Consider the following 18,588-nt stretch of genomic DNA (forward strand, 5'->3'; position numbering starts at 1 on the left):
ATATTGGTTGCCATTGTCTTGGGCTTCGTAGTTCATTCGCATAAATACGCACCGCTTTTAGAAACCCTAGACTCCACACCCCGGAATGGCCGGTGGCTCCTATCCAAAATTTTCCTCCCACGAACCCCCGCCACCCTCCTCCTCTTCGTCACATCGGAAATCCCGCTGGGAATCTTCGTCCGGCGCCGCTACCTCTAAAAACAATAGTATTAGCAGCAACAAGCCATCCGATCCGAAATCCTCCGACCCAAAGAACAATAAACCGCCCTCACAGCCGGCCACTCCCAAGCCAGTCACAACGCAGAGCCCTGTAGCTCACTCCAAGCCCGTCGCCACCGGCCAGGTCCAACAACCGCGGCCTCCTTCTGCAAGCCCATTCCCCTTCCCTGACCTCGCTGTGGTCCTGGGACCACCGCCTCCGCCATCATACGGCTTCCACGTATTGGACCGCCGTACTATCTCTCTCGCCGATGGCAGTGTCCGATCTTACTTCGCTCTCCCTCCCGATTACCAGGATCTTCCACACCCGTTCCCTCGCCCCATGCTTGACGTCCCCGAAATGGGGGGTTACGGCCGGTTCCCTCCTAACGCACCAATGAGTCCGGGAGGATTCCGGAATGATAGGGAGAGCTGGAATCCGATGGTGGGCCCGGGAGAAGGATCCTCGAAGAGGAAATACAGGGCAGAGGAGGAGAGGCAAAGGCAGTTCTTTAACCCCAATGGGTATCCAATTAGGCCTGGCCTGGACCGTTTATCGGCGGGAACAAGTAGCCCTTTCCGTAGGGGAGGCGACGACATGAGGGCTTCCAAGTATATGAGAACCGAAGCAGGGCATGGAAATGTGAAGCTTAAGCATCTGGACGTAGACCAGGCTGCGCTAAAGAAGACGTTCCTGCACTTCATAAAGGTGATCAATGAAAACGTGGGGCAGAGGAGGACTTACTTGGAGGATGGGAAGCAAGGGCGGATTCAATGTGTTGCCTGTGGCAGGTTTGGTGAAATTGGGCTGGTTTTTCTTCTTTGTTGTTATTGTGTGTTTATGTCTTTACTAGTGGTGAATGTCCTGTTAAGATTACTTATGAGGAAGTACCTCAGATGGTTTCAGCTTTTTGATTTGGTGACAAGACCTTTTTAATCACTGAAATAAGGGGAGTGCGGATGTTAGTCCTTCAAAAAAACATTTTAAAATAGTCATTTGTATGAATTATATTTGTAGATAATTCTAGAAGGTATAGTTTTGGTGAGTATATGTTTGAAATTACCTTCCTGATATGCTCTCTTGCAAACCCTTTTATGTTTTGTGGCTTGAGATATGTTTTTTTGGTTCCTTGTGTTTAGATTATTTTGCGTTTGAGATTGGTATTTTTTTGCAAATTGATTATGCTTGGCAGATTTGTTACTGACTTGGCATACTTGCTGAATTTTGAGGCGATGAAATTAGAACGTGCCAAAGTCAAGATATTAGAGTCTTATGCATGGCTTAATTATTTACCTCTCACATTTTCTTTCCTCTACACGCGTGATATGGTTCTTATTCCCTTCAAGTTTATAGAAAAAATCATGAGATGGTTGATTTATGACTAGTATCAATTTTGTGTTCTGTGATATGATCCTTCACAGAATAAGTAGGGGCAAGGTAGAATTTTCTAACCGGTTGATAGTTTTTTGATGTGCCAAATTGGATAGATACCCTTTCCTTTGATTAGAACAGTTTCAGATTAATTTTTTTATGTCCAGTAAAGTCCGAATTTAATAATTTCCTCCTGGATCAGAAGCTCTTTCCTGCAATCATGTTTATTTGGTGGAAGTAAGCATTGTTTATGTTTATTTGGTGGAGTACGCAGAGTTTATATCAGAATCAAGCATTGTAAATTACCTATGTATTTTTTCTATGGAATGTTCGAGAGTGCCTCTATTCGATGTTAATTTCTCATAAGGAAATTTACCTCCATGTATTTTATGCCTCTATAGATTAATCAAGACTTCAAGAGAAGTGGGTAGCAAACGCTTCTAATAAAATTCTGAATGCTTGCATTATTTTACACCCTGATGTTTACTGGCTTAACTTTTGGTTGGATTCTTTCAATTTTGTGTCTATGATTTATTTGGAGAAGATAGCGGGCATTTGGCTTAAGAAAGCCTAATTTGGATTGGGGCTAAGCTAGTTTTTCTGTATGACATTCCTTCTTCACAAGTTTTATGGATATATATGAATGTTTCTGTCATTGCAGGAGTTTTTAGCTCAGGTTCTTGTTTATAAGGATGTTCTTTCTCTAGATGGTCACTGATCATTTTGCACAGTTGTCTTGTTATAATGTATCAAGGATCATTATTTCCATCACCACTTCAGCTTCTTTATTTTTTTCTCTGATTTCTTTTGTGTTATTTGACGGTTTCGTGGGCACAATTGTGTGTGATTATTTTATGAGTTTTTCTAGGAAATTTATTGCATAAATTTTCTGGTATACCATCCAAATTTATGTCTTCTTTGCCCTTCCTCCTTATGTACTAAAATTTTCATTGTCCATCATTTCTTGTTATATTAACATGAAATAAGTAGCTCTATTTCCTGGTTACTTTTCTTTTTACCATGGGTTTGCAGTAGATTCATCATTGGTGGCGAGGAAGCTTATATCAGTTATTATGGTATAGAAGCTGTGGTTTTAACCACAGAGCTTTTCATTCCAGTCATCAGTGAGGGTTTTATTCTTGTGATCTCTTGGCTTCGTGTTATTTTCTGTACGATAGGAATTACAAATATGAGGGTATATCTTTGCTGGATATTCTGAGTTCTGACTATTTCATATGTTATCTTCATGGGTATAATGGATCTGCACATGGTTTTCCATCGGTGGTCTTTACTCTTTACTCTGTAGCCCCTTTGTGATTGATTGGTGGATACTCCCATACGAATTTAGGTGTGGAAGGTGATGTGATCCTAGGTTTAGAAAATGAAATTTGTGGATTATCAAAATCTTATGAGTTAGAACTAAAATTTCCCTAAATTACAGTAATAATGAACAAAATTGAGAACATACTATTAAGCTAAGTACAAACCTGGTTTATCAAGTGAACTATAATCAACCCTCAATTTGTTTGTTTATATGTTATCCTGTGTGTAATGTACAATGAATATTATATTTTGCTTCATCACTTTGATATGCAGATGATTCTTTGTTGTATAACTACTTGTTTGAGCCCAATGGCATATTACCCAGGTGCATTCATCTTACTTATGATATGGAAATTGGACACCTTGTGGATTTTACTTGGGTTATCTTTTCCCACTTCCAGCTCTGTAATCCCTTAAATTGAATTCCTTATAATTGCATTAACCTGTGAGTGAGCTGTGTACTAGAAAATTGAATCATTGTGAACATATGCTCCCAAGTCCCAAGTGTCTTTTGGTGAATTTGGATGTTCAAATATTGTGTTGTGCTGCTAGTTTGCAATAGCAATACACTGTCTTCTTTTATTCTTCTATGCATTTCCAATTTAAATTGTCAGTTATTTTATAGCTGTGTTAATAGCATCAAAGCCATGTACACCTATTCGGGCTTTTTATTTTTTTTCCTGGTTTTGTGATCTTACTTTGTCAAAGGTGTGGGTTTTATGTGAGAGGTCTTTTTTCCATCTAAAATTGTTTTTGAGTTTAATTCTGCCTGTTATTGCGTTGTGTGTCCTTTTACCTCCCTTTGTTTTGTTTGTGAATTGTATGGTTATCCATTGATGCATTGACAACACTCTGGGTGGCACCCTTTGATGCCTTGCAATGAAATTTCATTGGTTAGAAAAAGATATCTGGACAAGCGCTGGTGAGTATAGAATTTCTAGATGAAGCTAGTTTTTTATGACTTTCACTGAAACTAGGAGGACATAGTTAGAAATATGTGAAGTTTACAGAAGAACGGAAAATAAGAATATACACTGGCCTGAAGCTTATGTTTATTTTCTATCTGGTATAATTATTTGTGAGCTTATACGTATTTTTTTTAATCTTTATTAATGATCTTGGGATGACATATGGAAGCTGAAGTGTTAGAGACACCAATTAAGCAAAAGACAAGTGTCGTATTCTGAAATGGTTTATCATGTGAGGAAGAACTGATTTTGGTGACAGAATATGGATTACTCGGTTACTAATATGATGTACATATTCAATATTGAATCATCTGGGTTACATCTGGATAACTGTCGGCTTAGTGATTTCATTCTTTGTTTAGTGTTTAGTTTCCCACTTTCCCTTAGGGCAGCTTTTGTCTAGCCTGAAGAGACCTCTCTGTTTAAGCTTCTATTATGTGTACACTTGATCTTTTGCTGTTTGTGTGTTGCTTCATTTGCTACCTTTATTACCCTTATAATTACAAATTGTGACTGATAGCCATATCCGTGAGGAAAACCTGAAGCATAATTCCTCAATGCTCTTGATATGCAAACTTCAGGTCATCTAAAGAGTTTCCAGATATGCATGGTCTTATAATGCACTCATACAACTATGATAATGCCGACTTGCTTGTGGATCACTTGGGTCTACACAAGGCTCTTTGTGTGTTGATGGGGTGGAACTATTCAAAGCCTCCTGATAACTCAAAGGCCTATCAGTTGTTACCCGTTGATGAAGCAGCAGCAAACAAGGATGATCTGGTTATGTGGCCGCCTATGGTGTTAATTCATAACACAATCACAGGGAAGGGTAAAGAGGGCCGCATGGAAGGTTTAGGAAACAAAGCAATGGATAGCAAAATAAGAGGTATTGTGCCACTTATTTTCTATGTTACCAATTTATGATGTTAGTTTTGCTCCACGTTGTTTAGAGTGTCTCCATCTTGTTGTCAGCAAGAAGACTTATCTAAAAGTGCTGTCAAATACTCATTCTGAAATCCTAGAGGGCCACTGGCCAATGCCTTGGCATATAAAAGACAATTTTGGGGGCAGGGGGTTAGAGGGATCTGTGTAGATGACTCTCTGGACTAGTTTTTTTGAACTTTGTTTTTCATGCCCACTTGTGCACTTCTTCGTTTTGTCGCCAACTTAGACTGGTACTTGGCTTTATTGCTTCCATCATTACAATCAACAAACCCTTAATATCTATTATTTGCTGGAGTGCTGGACTCTACAAGATTCCATAATGAATATTGTCTCAAGTTGACCATGTGCGTTATATTCATTTTGCATCCATTGTACTTGCTGACGTTTATACTCATTTTATTGTATAACTGTTTTTCCCCATGCTGAAAGCTTATGCAGCACTGTTATTGTTGTGATTTGTACTCCCTTATATTCTCTCGACAATGGTAGTTTTTGTTATGCTATGAAATGCATTGTTGACTAGGCAATAGAGATGTTGGACCAGTTTTGATAATGGACGGATGGATGACTCAAATAGATTGAAGACAAATGGCATGAACCTCTAATGAAACTGGAGTAGTGAGGTCATTATCCTTTTACTTTGTTAGTGTGGTACTGTGGTTTCCAGTTTAGATGTTAATTCTTTGTTGTTAGGTAGTTTGATGATTCAGATCATCTTGTGGGGTATTTAGGTTTCCTTATTATGTAAACAATAAAAATCTCTGTGATCGTTTTCCCAATTTGTTAGTTATCAATACTGCAGGAAGATTTTTCTTCTTTTTCTTTAATGGTTAGTTGATCTGCTGCCCTGATAGTGCACCAATCCAACCTCGACGTAATTTTCTGTAATCTTCTGTCAGCCGTGTCTAATAATTTCATGTTTGTGCTTTGGTAAGTTTGATTGCTCGAATTACTAATTCATTTCGAGGGGCATGTTCATATCTTTATCATTGAAGAGCTAGAGCCACTGAACTTAGGAATTAGGTCCCAACTTTCCCTTTTGGGATCCCAAGGAGGCCCAAAGAAACAGTGATAAGGATCCACAGTTGCAACCTGAACTTGGCAGGTTTAGATTACAGAAACAGTGCCTCAGTATTTTTGAGAGTGCCGCTGTGCACTTACTCTCTGCGAATTCTCGAGGAGCTTCGTACACTCTCCAAAAAAGCTGTTCAAAAGCAAACTTTTCAATATACTACTTGAAGATGTATGAGACTATTATTAACTATCTTTCGGCGGTTGGGGAGGGTGGGGGTTGTGGAACTTGGCTGAACACCATTGTTGTTCCTTCTCATTTGTTTTTTTTTTTTAAATTTTTTTAAATTTTGTTATGGCCTCACCTAATACGTCTTCATTTGAGTGTTGCTAATAAGTGGATGGCTTTGGTATTATCATTATGTTTGGTACGTCGGTTCAGACACTACCTAGTTGTCCTTTTCTGTTATTTAGAGCATTATGTTCCTTTCTGTAATGGCTTTCCACATTCAAGTGCAATCAAAGAGAGATTCAGCTTGAGATTCGTTTTTGTTTCTTTTGTAATTTTCGTTGATGATGGAAATAAAGAATAAACCTAAAGAAAGTATACTATAATGCTTCTTCGGGAAATTTTACATTTAGTTCTAGCTCAGTTGCCAAGCATTCACTCATTGTGCTATTGTTGTTCTGGAAGAAGAATCAAATCAAGGTCTTTGGTGTATTCAATTGGACTGTAGCTTGTGTCTGTGTGATTCAATTCAAGTTATTATACAAATTGCTTTTGTGTGGTATTTGAAGGTCTGTCTTGTAAATATTAGATATTCCTGGCTAGTTCACATCAATTTAGAAGTAACCATGTTGAAAGTTGCTTCAGTCTTCAATTTCGATCACTTCGTGTTTCTGTTTGGGCATCTATTCACTTTCCATTTGCACATGGGAAGTGGTGAATATCCATTCTGCTGTTTACAGTGATATGCAGAAGTGTTTGATTTTTCAGTCCTAATTTCTCTGGGGTCATGGCTTTTCTACTGGATGTGAAATGTGAATTTCTCTCTCCGTCTAGTCTTCAATAGCTTAGTTCAATCAGCCTCTTCCCTTTTCTTTCTTTCTTCTTGTGAGGTTTAATTTACCAGTCCAATATTACAGTTGTAACAGCAGCATAAATATAAAAAGAGAATTTCTATTTATTCTCACTTGCGTGTGTGGATGCTGAAATCTAACCAGTAGCCACTTTGCAAGTGCTGTTATCTATTTCTTAGTTTTCCCACCTGTAGATGGAAGTTAGGGTGGTCTTGAAATTTCTTCTTCAAGTGGATCTCATGTACCTTATGGCTTTTTCTGATTGTTGTGGATATTGTATGCTTATCCAGAATGATTCTCATAGGATTTGTAATGCATTAGTATTGAACTAAACTTTAACGTGTGTCCTTGTTTCTTTCCAATGTTTGTCATTTCCAGATCTGGGATTCGGGAGTGGCAAATCAAAGTCCTTATATGGCAGAGATGGCCATTTGGGTGCTACTCTCATAAAGTTTACTGGTGATCAGTCGGGCCTTAAAGAGGCTTTGCGGTTTGCAGAATACTTTGAGAAGGATAATCGTGGACGCAAGGATTGGGCCCGTCTGCAGCCATTGACATTAGGTAAGGATGATGAGAAAAATCCGAAGCTCATGAAGGTGGATGATAGGACTGGGGAGAAAACAAGGATATTATATGGCTATCTTGCAACTGCTACTGATCTGGACAAGGTTGATTTTGACACGAGAAAAAAGGTTGTGATTGAGAGCCAAAGGGAAATCCAAACTTTCAAGTAGACCTTGGGTAGCATCAAAAGGTAAAAAAGAGCATATTTCAATTCTGTCGCTGTTAATGAATCTCTGATTCCTAGGTTTGTTAGAAGATGTAAAATCTTTATGACAAATGATATTTTGTGGGTCTTTTAAAGAGATGGGTAGTCAACTCTCCACAAATATTGGTGCTGATTGTTGGAAAAATAGTGAGATGGTATTTGGTAGTTTCTCATGATCCAGCCCTATTAAGTTTTGGTTAGTGTCCTCTATCCCTGTCCAAATAGCTTTGGAAGCTAATTAGTGTTGGGTGCATGCACCGCTTTCCATTGAGTTGCTGCCAACTGTCCAGTCTCTTTAGAAATGAGTGATTAGATGACATGACTGCTTACTCAATAAATAAGTTTCAGCCTTGTTTGAATTGTGAAGACATGATTGCTTTGTGGATAAAGGCCTTACCCTTAATAGGGCATGGATTGCTTTGGACTTTGGAGAACAATTTAGGGATATGAAAGCAAAGCAAAATATCTTCTAATTGATGGTGAGGAGTTCATAATGGCTTTATGGGGACAATCAGTCTGGCTCGTTAAAAAGTTTTTATTTTTTATTTTTATATTTTTGAGTTGTTCAGAAATTACTGGATTGAAGATCTTCTGGCTTAGTACTGGGAAATAGCAATGGGACAGCTTTCTTCCAATGTACCCTTGTGAGTATTCAAGATGAGCCTTAGATTCTCTTGCCCGGAAGAGAATACCTGAAACCTCAGTTAAAAGGTGTAAGATAATTAGATCTTACTGAGTTTTTTTATGAGTTGCTATATATCACGTGGTTATTCTTCCTTTCATTTGAATAGAAAAAGAGATCGTATGGTACTACACCACCGTCTTGTATTTTGTATGCTATGGTTTATGGACTTAATGTGGAATCAAGGCCTCAGATGTAAGTTTGTCTTATTTCTTATCGTACTCGCCTCTGTGCCCTATGTGCCTAGGGGAATGGAAGGAAACACACGGTACAATCAGTAAAAAGTTTCTGATATCCCTTTATATTTGAGTGGTTTGAGATTGGCTTTGGCTTTTGATCCCGAACAGATGCTTCTTGCTCACTTATTTGAGAAGAATCTCCTTCTCATTCTCTGATTGATAATGGATGAATGGATGATTTCTGCTCTTGCCAATATTGGTGATTTTAGTTTTCTTTCACAGCCAGTGTAGAACATATTATAACTGTTTTGGCAACGATTTATGGTAATATTCATTTGAGTTTAGTTTAAGTTTTACAGAACATCTGAAACCTCTTACTAGAAGTTTTGATCTAACCCAGCTGGTTTTGTATGTCGGAGATCCGTGGTTTTGTATGTTTATTAACACCATTTTCTTTCTTTTGCATATCAAGGTTTCTGATCCCCTTTCCTATTATTGCTATTATTTCTCTCACATTTCCTGTCTGACTACTGGTGTTGATAAAAAGGAAAAATGGTGCAATGAGTTGCTTTGCTGGAATCCTTTTGACATAACTTTTTTTTGCAGTTGAGGATTGTTGCTCAGTCACTGTTTTACTAAGGTTTGCTTCTGTTAAAAACATTTTTGGCAATGGAGATGTGCTGTCGAAGTTTGTATTCCTTTTTACATTTCTGTTGCATCTTGACTAAGCTAGCTTTGCTGTCAACCGACGGGTTTTGATATTGGATTCTCTTTTTTCTGACATCTGCTTGTGGAAGAATTAAGGAGAGGACTTTGAACAGGGAGAAAAAGGAACAGCATTAGAGGGAAACCGTTAGTAGTTTTAGATCCACTATTGTGCTTCAGCGTCCTACTTCTACCAAGAAATTCCTAGTAGGCGTAAAATGAAGGGGATCAATGACCCCCCCCCGCCCCCTTACGTGGGGGGCTGTGCTTTGCACGTCCACGTATTATCTATCAAAGAGGTCCGCAACACCAACAGAGTGTCTAATCCAAGATAGGAAACGAAACAGTTGTGGAGAAGAAGATATTACCCCACTACGTTCTCATAGACGATGATGATGATAGGCCAGTCCCCTCATTCATATGTATATATATGTATTGTAAAAAGAAAAAGAAATGGTGATGCGCATGCCTGACTCATTCTGTGCCTTAGATTTCAACATGTTGTACCACGCAATACACTCACACGGACTACTGTGGCCTTGTAGATTTAAACAGGAGGTCGGTGTTATCTCTTTCGTTTCAGTCGGATCATTGTCTTTACTTTATCAGACTCCACCCATGTGGTGGCCACTGAGGCTGCCCCACATCCGAGTGCTTTTTTTCCTAGATCTAGCTTCGGTTTCCGGGAAAGTACACCACACCGCCAAACCCTACCACCCAGTGCCCCCATTTTCTTACGTCACCAATACGACTTTTTCCTTCACTTGCAATGCGCATACGGCGTAGTTTAAGCTCTGGGCGTACGTACTTTGGTTGCGTATGTTAATTTTTCTCCTCTCAATCCGAACAATCCTACGCATCAAGACGTACCTTACGAACTTATTGTACGCATTACGCACGCTTTAACTTCTGGGGCATTTTGGGCTTTCCCTGTTTGTGTTCCGTCCTTCCTCTTGGCACCCTAGGCGCATCGTAGAGTCATCCTTGCTTAAATTTTCTTAGTCGCCATTACACGTGGCACTTTAATGGTTGTCCACATCAGCATCGTCTGTTCTGTCTAGTTCGACCTTTATCTACTCCTCTCTGTCCGGTTCTAGGGTTCCCATCTCGCTACTCTTTCTTCTTTGTTCCTTCATTTCTTCATATTTGCCCCTGAATCGTTGTACGACTGCTGCAAATCACCGCCGATGGGGTCGCTCCCCGATCCTGGCGAGTTGACTGAGTTAACTCGGCCAAGCTTTGACGAATTTCAGAGGCAGACTTCGCTCATGACTGGCTGTACTCTTCTTTGGAAGGAGCTCTCGGATCACTTCACCTCCTTGGAACAGAATCTGCAGAAGAAGTCGGAAGCTTTGAGGCGTAAAATTCGAACTCTAGATCACGAGACAAAGGCATCTCTTGACTATCTCAAGAAGCGTGAGGTCACCATCGACGGCAGCGTCGAAATTGTACTCGACCGTGTTGAGGAGCACAAGGAGGCCGCCCTCAAATCCTTGGGAACTGATCACGAGTCGTTTAATCCGGATGGTGAGGTTGATGATAGTGATGGCATGATGGTGCTCAAAGCTTTCTGCTTGAAAATGGACTCGAAAGGATTCTGGAAGTTTCTGATCACCAAAAAGAAAGAGCTCGACACGCTGAGAAGCCAAGTTCCGGTTGCATTAGCAGAGTGTGTCGATCCTCCTAGGTTTGTTCTGGAAGCCATGTCTGAGGTGTTTCCAGTGGATAGGAGGGCGGATAAGAGCAGCGACACAGGGAACGACTTGGGGTGGGCTTGTGTGGTTGTGCTGGAGAGCCTGATTCCGGTGATGGTGGACCCTGTGATTGGGAAGTCTAGGTTGCTGGTGACTCCCAGTGTCAAGGAAAGGGCCAAGAAGATTGCTGATGCATGGAAGGCCAGCTTGGAGGAACGTGGCGGAATAGAGAACGTGAAGACGCCTGATGTGCATACTTTCTTGCAGCATTTGGTTACATTTGGGATTGTGAAGAATGAGGATCTGGATTTTTACAGAAAGCTTGTGGTTGGGTCGGCCTGGCGCAAGCAGATGCCCAAGCTTGCGGTCTCCCTTGGTTTGGGTGATCAGATGCCTGGTATATTTACTGAGCTACTCTTATTGAGCTTATCTTTACAGCATTTTTTTCAATATTGCTAATCGGCGCGTTAAAATTGCTCGTTGGTTAAGGTATACTTGACTCTCTTAAAGGGACGTAAATTGCTCTGAGAACCTTTGACCTTGAAATTGAATGATCTCATTTAACACCTCTAATGTGGGGTGCCTAGTCCCGTGAGTTTGTAAAGCTGTAGCATAGTAGCAAGTAGGCATCAAATATTAAGCAGCAGAGTGTAGGGAGTTGGTAAGTTAGAAGGATATTTTTTTGGTAATGCTGTAGCAAATAGGCATCAATATTGAGCAGCAGAGGGAACCGAGGAGGTATATTTAGAAGGACTATTTTTTTTGGTTGTGTTTATCTGAAGGCGTTTGCTGAACACTGAAATTGAAATTAATTCAGAGTTGGTGTCCAGCTTATGATGCATACAAGATGCCTTTTGATTACATTACAAAATATATTTCAGTCTCTTGCTTGAATTATCTCTGTGAACCTTGACACATAATGCTCACATAAGCCTTTATTGACATGGTACCTTGGAGTGACCTACCCCTAGCAATCCATATACTATGGTTTACCAGTCTCCTGAATTCTGATGCTGCATAAGCATTGAAAATATCAATATACACTGAGTTTTGGGAGTTGACGGTCTGATGGGTAGATTGGAATCATTTTTGGTAGTTGTGTCTTTTTGTAATGCAAAATGGAGTCTGAATTTGCATTATTGCTAATGGCTCCTTCATCTCTACTTATTTAGCCTGATAGTGAGACAGATATGGAACTCCTGAGTGATGTTTTCATCTCCTCTGTAAATGGACAGTTGCAAAACTGTGCAAGGATTATACTCATATGTCTTCCTTTCTTTTGAGGTTTTAAGATTAGTGCTTTTCTCTACCTTTTTCATAAATTCTTTGTGGTTTTCATTTTTTAAAGTTTTTTTACCTTTCATTATGCTGATATCCTTTGCCCCCACTTGCATGTCAATTTTTGTTGTTGCCTTGCAAATTATGTCCCTTATTGTATTCAGCATGAACAATGTTGACATGACATCTATACCTCTATGTGAATTCTTTTCTTTCATCATTAAGGGGAGTGAGAGGATTACATGTGGTGGATTCCCGGTGATGTTCTCATAGACTCATGTGGCCGACCCCAATTTTTTGGGATAAAGGCTCGGTTGATGATGATGATTACTTATATTAGTACTTTGTGTCTTTGTCAGAAGTGAATAGAATTACTATCAGTAACCTGTTTTTGTTCCATGGCTTAGATTTTCTGTTTTTCTTCATCATAACATGTTAATAAAAAAAGGTAATTTTCTTTGCCTTATTGCCCTGTCTTCCCTTATAGCTGAGACATTGGTATTTATTTAACACATTTGAGACATTGGTAATTGCAGAAATGATTAAAGAATTAATCGGCAGGGGACAGCAGCTTGATGCAGTGCATTTCACTTACGAAGTTGGCCTTGTGGATAAGTTCCCCGCTGTTCCCCTACTGAAAGCCTATTTGAGGGATGCGAAGAAAGCTGCAGCCTCTATTGTCGAGGACCCCAACAATGCCAGCCGAGCTGTGGTACATTACTCAATTTGTTTTTGCTGGATTCTTATTAATTCTGCTTAACTCCTTAGAGGAGGTGGATTCTCTCTCTTGATTAGATTGTATACATCCCATGGATGTATTCATTCTAGTTGCGATATTCTTCTTCTTTCTCTGAGTTGTGTCTGCTTAGGTTTTTGCTAAGATCATTGAGTTATTCCATTCATGAAGTTTTGCTAAGATCATTGAGTTATTCCATTCATGAAGTTGAATCGTAAACTTTTTTTGCTGGGTCTATGACTCTATATTACATGGCTATTCATTATAATTCCCAAAAAAATGGGAAAAAAAAAGAGAGAGAAGAAGATGAATTGTCATTTGTGCAATTGTGCATGGGCTCTGGTGCAGAGGTAATATTTGTGTGCATTTGCACATTCAGTGGTTCAGTGGAGAGACGAAACATAAAAGCCGTTTGTTCTTTTGAAGTCTTGAATCCAAGTCAGCCGTAGTTCACTGTGCACCTACTGTTGATTACTGCATAGTGCATATTGTTTACATTAAATAGAAGTTGATTGAGGTAACTGCAGTTTCCGTTGCATCTAGCTCTTGTTGAGTAACTAACTGGAAGATGAAGACTGTCCCTGGGTACTTCTAGTTTCCCTCTTATCCTTGGCCACTATATCTTCAGTTTTGATTGATTGTTACTTTGGTTATCAAAAAAAATTGCAGCACCTTGCTGCACGCAAAGAGCAGTCAGCACTCCGGGCAGTCATCAAGTGCATTGAGGAATACAAACTTGAAGCTGAGTTCCCCCCAGAAAATCTCAAGAAACGACTTGAACAGCTGGAGAAGGCCAAGACAGAGAAGAAAAAGCCTGCTGCAGTGCCTGCCAACAAACGAACACGAGCCAGCAGTGGTGGTCCTATGCCTCCAGCTAAGGCTGGTCGTTTGACAAATGCATATGTGTCGTCATTTCCAGCTCCTCCAACTTTTGTCAGGTCTCCCTCCCACGCTCAGTACCCTGCTGGGATCCCGACCTATCCTTCCCCACCTGCCATTTATGGCAACAGAAGCCCTCCATCCAGTCCTTATGCTTACTCACCGGAAGCGGCCCCACCACCATATGCTGCTGCTCCCATTGGTTACCCTGCATACGGGGGCTATGGCAATGGTTTGGCACCAGCTTATCAGCAGGCTTACTACCGGTAGACTTAACTACTTTCCCAAGATGGTAACTACTGATATGATGACCCCCAGTCACATTTGCTTTCTAAGTTTGTAATCACTAATTGTTTTAATGGTAGCAACTTGTGAGTGTTAATTATAACTTCTGCCCTACTTCTTACTTTGCCATGGCAAGAAGAAGTATTTCTAATGTTGATCAAACTTTAGTTGTAGGTGACTGTGGAAAGTGATCATATGATGGAGCTGTAACTATGTTAAAGTATCATCACCTGTTGAAGTATTTCCTTTAATAATGACTTTCTTGCTGTGTGTTCTGCGGATGCAATTCTATTTTGACACCTATTTCTTTGGTGAAGATAGATTCGGATTTCCACTGATTGATTCACTAATTATTTTAATTTAAGTTTCCTTGGCATTTATGTTGACACCCATTTATGTCATTGATAAGTAGTGCTGCAGTGCTGCTAACACCACAATAACACAAGACTATTATGTATGCTTTGTTTCAGTCTTTTCTTTGATTACTTTAAACTGAAGTAAGGCATGAATATGTCCCAACAGTCAACAGGTTCGGTAAAGGAGTTCTTTGAATTCTATACAGTAAGTGAATTTTCTGTGACTGAATCCTCAAAAAGAAAATAATACTTCCCTTTCAGTTGGTGGAGGCATCCTTATTTTATTAGAGCAAGTCTACTTGTTTTTATTTGGTGATGACAACGTTGGGCAAAAGAATATATATATATATATATGCTGCAACAAGTAGGCTCAAAGAGAGAAAATATATATATATATATATTTTCTCTCTTTGAGCCTACTTGTTGCAGCAAGATGGTTTCAGAATCGTATTCATTCTTGAAATTTCTGAGATTGTTCATTTATTTATCTTTTCCAACTCTTACAGAGTCAGTCTCTCCCTGATCATGAAGACTTTCGGAACCCCCAAAACAATTTTTAATCTTTACTGAAGACAAAGACAGGTTAAATGAAAACAATAAGTACATACATGAATCTTTCCTGGAATTTTCTCAAGTGAAGTCTATATATGGATTTACATGACTTATTGTCTTTAGTGGGGTAGAAAACTTGTGAGATATGTCGATGGAAATTCTTTCCCTGTTGCAGTTAGTGTTAACTGTTATCTGCCTAATGACAGGAGGAATTGCTAGTGATTGCAATGCCCAGCTGGTGGATTGCCTTGAATCAGATAGAGAAGCTCTTATCGAGTTTAAGAGCGTTCTTAATGATCCTGAGAACCGGCTCTTATCCTGGAAAGGGAGCAACTGTTGTCAATGGCATGGAATAATTTGTGACAACCATTCTGGAGCGGTTATTACAGTTGATCTCCATAATCCACACCCATCAATCTTGGATCCTTCAGGTGGGTATGGTTTCTGGAACTTGAGTGGTGAGATCAGTCCTTCTTTGACAAAACTCAAGTTCTTGAGACATCTAGACTTGAGTTTCAACTCATTTAACCACATTCAGATTCCTGACTTCCTTGATTCCATGGAGAAATTGCAATATCTAAACCTATCAAATGCTGGGTTTAGCGGTGCAATTCCTCCAACTCTGGGAAACATCTCTAGTTTACAGTATCTTGATCTTGATTCCTCTTCCAGTTTTCCTGTCTTAACTGCTCATAATCTTGATTGGGTGACTGGTCTTACCTCACTGAAACATCTCAAAATGAGGGCGGTTAACCTATCAAAGGTCAGTTCAGAATGGATAGTAGCTCTAAACAAGCTTCAATTTTTGACTGAGTTGGATTTATCTGATTGTGGGCTATCTGGTTCCATTGCATCTCTTAGCTATCTTAATTTTACTTCACTTACTGTCATGGACCTTAGTGGTAACCTCTTCATATCACACTTGCCAAGTTGGTTTGTGAATATCAGCAGGCTTGTATCTCTTGACATCAGCTTTAGTGGCTTGTATGGAAGAATTCCACTGGGTTTCGGTGAGCTACCGAATTTTCAAATTTTCCGACTATCAAGTAATGATAATCTTACAGCTAGTTGTTCTCAACTATTCAGGGGAAGCTGGGAAAGAATAGAAGTAATTGATCTTTTTCTGAACAAGTTACATGGGAAACTTCCTGCTTCCTTTGGGAACATGACATCTCTCACCCACTTTGATTTGTTTGCAAATGGTGTAGAGGGTGGGATACCAAGTTCCATTGGTAGGCTTTGTAACTTACAGTACATTGACTTGTCAGCTAATAACCTGACAGGAAGCTTACCAGAATTTCTTGAAGGAACAGAGAATTGCCTTTCTGGAAGTACTTTGCCTAGTCTGCAACACTTGGACTGGAGCAACAATCACCTTGTTGGAATATTGCCAAAATGGCTTGGCCAGCTCTCAAATCTTGGCATACTCAATCTGCTTTATAACTCGCTTGAAGGTCCTATCCCTGATACTCTAGGATCATTGGGGAATCTTACAGAACTCAGACTTGGAGGGAATCGATTGAACGGTACTCTACCTGCTAGTTTAGGACAGCTCTCAGAGCTGACTGTCTTTGATGTATCTATCAATAACTTGTGGGGTGTTGTCTCTGAGAAGCATTTTTCGAAGTTAAGTAAATTGGAGATCTTGATTTTGTCAGCCAACTCCTTCATCTTGAATGTCACTTTGGATTGGTTCCCTCCATTCCAGGTTTGGTTTCTTGACATGGGTTCTTGTCATTTGGGTCCTCAATTTCCAGCTTGGCTTATGACTCAAAAGAAACTCAACTTTCTTGACTTCTCAAATGCTAGTATTTCAGGTACCATACCTGACTGGTTTTGGGATATTGCTGTGAATCTATCACTCTTGAATGTTTCTTACAATGATTTGAAAGGTCGGTTGCCGAATCCATTGAATGTATCTCTCTCTGCAAATGTTGATATGAGCTCCAACTCTTTTGAAGGTCCTGTACCTATTCCAACTGTTTCACTCGGAGCACTGGTTCTTGCCAATAACCAATTTTCTGGTCTCATCCCAGAAGAAGTTGGTAAAATAATGCCAAACTTGATCTTCTTCTCTCTTTCTGGGAATCAACTAACTGGTTCAATCCCAGTCTCTATAGGGGAAATGTCGGTACTAGAAGTCCTTGACCTTTCATATAACAATTTGACAGGGAGCATTCTTCCAGAGATAGGAATTTGTCTGAACCTGAAGGTTATAGACCTACAAAGCAATAGTTTGTCAGGGGTCATCCCTGAACAACTTGGTCAGCTAAATTTGCTTCAAACACTGCATCTAAGCAACAACAAACTCTCAGGAGAACTCCCATCCGCTCTTCTGAATTTGTCGAGTTTGGAGACTCTGGACCTTGGAAACAACAGATTGAGGGGCCACATTGCACCATGGATTGGAGGTGGTTTCACCAAGCTTAGAATACTTAGCTTGAGGTCGAATGCCTTTTACGGAGAACTACCATCTTCTCTTTCGAATTTGAGCTCACTTCAAGTGGTTGACCTAGCTGAAAATGAGCTCAATGGAACCATTCCGGCTAGCTTTGGTGATTTTAAAGCCATGACTAGAGAGGAAAACATAAACAGGTATCTATTTTATGGAATGTACATGATCCTCTACTATAAAGAAAGCATAGTTTTGTGTGTGAAAGATCAGCCTCTGTTATTTACCAAGACTCTTTCCCTGCTGACCAGCATAGACCTTTCTGCAAATAATTTACATGGAGAGCTACCAGAAGAAATGACTAAATTGGCAGGTCTGCTGGTTCTTAACTTGTCAAGAAACCAAATCAGTGGCCAGATTCCGCAAAGCATTTCAGAGCTCCATCAATTGTCATCACTTGACCTCTCAAACAACAGACTCTCAGGTGCTATTCCTTCAAGCATGTCCTCGTTATCTTATCTGGGTTCCTTGAATCTATCGAACAACAATCTGTCTGGGGAAATTCCTTATGCAGGACATATGACAACTTATGAGGCTTCCTCTTTTGGTGGAAACCTGGGACTCTGTGGTTCTCCTCTCGGTGTAAAATGCCCTGGCGATGACTCTTATCATGGAGAAACTGCTAAAGATGACGGCAACGACGACGACACTGTTGACAAATGGTTTTACTTGAGTATTGGGTTGGGATTTGCTGCAGGTATACTGGTTCCTTATTTTGTGTTGGTTATCAAAAGGCCTTGGAGTAATGCATACTTCAATTTGGTGGATAAGATTGCTGACAGAATAGCATATTGGAGATTAAGATACACAAGTTATTAAGAGTAATAATTCCATCTTTGTGTGGGGATCATGGTATTGAGTTTTCTGGATATTTTTTACAACATTTGTTTTATACATCATCTGTATATGGCGGGCTACACCTTTTTGTATTGAGGTATTGTAAGAATCATGAAGCAGATATCAGCATAGTTTTGGGTTTTTAGTCATATTCACTATCCATTTTTGTACTAGAGGCTTAGAGCAAGCTATTTCAGGGGCTCTTGTTGTCATATCCTCCAAGACGGACGAAGGCCCCTGCAGTCGAAGTCAGTGTAATGGTCATCACAGAGGTTCGATATGTG

At 39.9% G+C, this 18,588-nt stretch overlaps 3 protein-coding genes across 4 annotated transcripts; all 3 read left to right on the forward strand.

Moving 5' to 3' along the window:
- The first annotated feature begins 24 nt into the window (after window positions 1-24).
- On the forward strand, window positions 25-8,653 carry LOC120014602. The gene is made up of 3 exons (XM_038866597.1): window positions 25-990; window positions 4,443-4,750; window positions 7,279-8,653. Exons 1-3 carry the CDS (start codon window positions 86-88, stop codon window positions 7,632-7,634), a joined length of 1,569 nt encoding a protein of 522 aa, XP_038722525.1. The 5' UTR covers window positions 25-85; the 3' UTR covers window positions 7,635-8,653.
- A 1,668-nt stretch (window positions 8,654-10,321) lies between these two features.
- LOC120014607 (FRIGIDA-like protein 4a) lies at window positions 10,322-14,408 on the forward strand. Its single transcript, XM_038866606.1, has 3 exons — window positions 10,322-11,326; window positions 12,744-12,919; window positions 13,613-14,408. Exons 1-3 carry the CDS (start codon window positions 10,423-10,425, stop codon window positions 14,090-14,092), a joined length of 1,560 nt encoding a protein of 519 aa, XP_038722534.1. The 5' UTR covers window positions 10,322-10,422; the 3' UTR covers window positions 14,093-14,408.
- A 459-nt stretch (window positions 14,409-14,867) lies between these two features.
- LOC120014605 (receptor-like protein EIX2) lies at window positions 14,868-18,522 on the forward strand. Of its 2 annotated transcripts, XM_038866605.1 has the most exons (2): window positions 14,868-17,610; window positions 17,719-18,522. In XM_038866605.1, the coding sequence occupies exons 1-2, from the start codon at window positions 15,161-15,163 to the stop codon at window positions 18,284-18,286; spliced, it is 3,018 nt and encodes a 1,005-aa protein (XP_038722533.1). In that variant the 5' UTR covers window positions 14,868-15,160; the 3' UTR covers window positions 18,287-18,522. The 2 variants fall into 2 exon arrangements, with proteins under 2 accessions (XP_038722533.1, XP_038722531.1); XM_038866603.1 differs by having other exon boundaries at window positions 14,868-18,521.
- Window positions 18,523-18,588: the final 66 nt, after the last annotated feature.

This window comes from Tripterygium wilfordii, chromosome 14 (assembly GCF_013401445.1).
Source record: "Tripterygium wilfordii isolate XIE 37 chromosome 14, ASM1340144v1, whole genome shotgun sequence".
NCBI lineage: Eukaryota > Viridiplantae > Streptophyta > Magnoliopsida > Celastrales > Celastraceae > Tripterygium > Tripterygium wilfordii.

What these genes read in the sequence shown, in the direction of transcription:
- LOC120014605 (XM_038866603.1), top strand. Translation starts at nt 15,161, where the DNA reads ATGTCGATGGAAATTCTTTCCCTGTTGCAGTTAGTGTTAACTGTTATC.
- LOC120014607 (XM_038866606.1), top strand. Translation starts at nt 10,423, where the DNA reads ATGGGGTCGCTCCCCGATCCTGGCGAGTTGACTGAGTTAACTCGGCCA. An exon ending in TTTGGGTGATCAGATGCCTG is followed by an intron (nt 11,327 to 12,743) that starts GTATATTTACTG and finishes TGGTAATTGCAG; the next exon opens with AAATGATTAAAGAATTAATC. An exon ending in ACAATGCCAGCCGAGCTGTG is followed by an intron (nt 12,920 to 13,612) that starts GTACATTACTCA and finishes AAAAAATTGCAG; the next exon opens with CACCTTGCTGCACGCAAAGA.
- LOC120014602 (XM_038866597.1), top strand. Translation starts at nt 86, where the DNA reads ATGGCCGGTGGCTCCTATCCAAAATTTTCCTCCCACGAACCCCCGCCA. An exon ending in CAATGTGTTGCCTGTGGCAG is followed by an intron (nt 991 to 4,442) that starts GTTTGGTGAAAT and finishes TGCAAACTTCAG; the next exon opens with GTCATCTAAAGAGTTTCCAG. An exon ending in AATGGATAGCAAAATAAGAG is followed by an intron (nt 4,751 to 7,278) that starts GTATTGTGCCAC and finishes TGTCATTTCCAG; the next exon opens with ATCTGGGATTCGGGAGTGGC.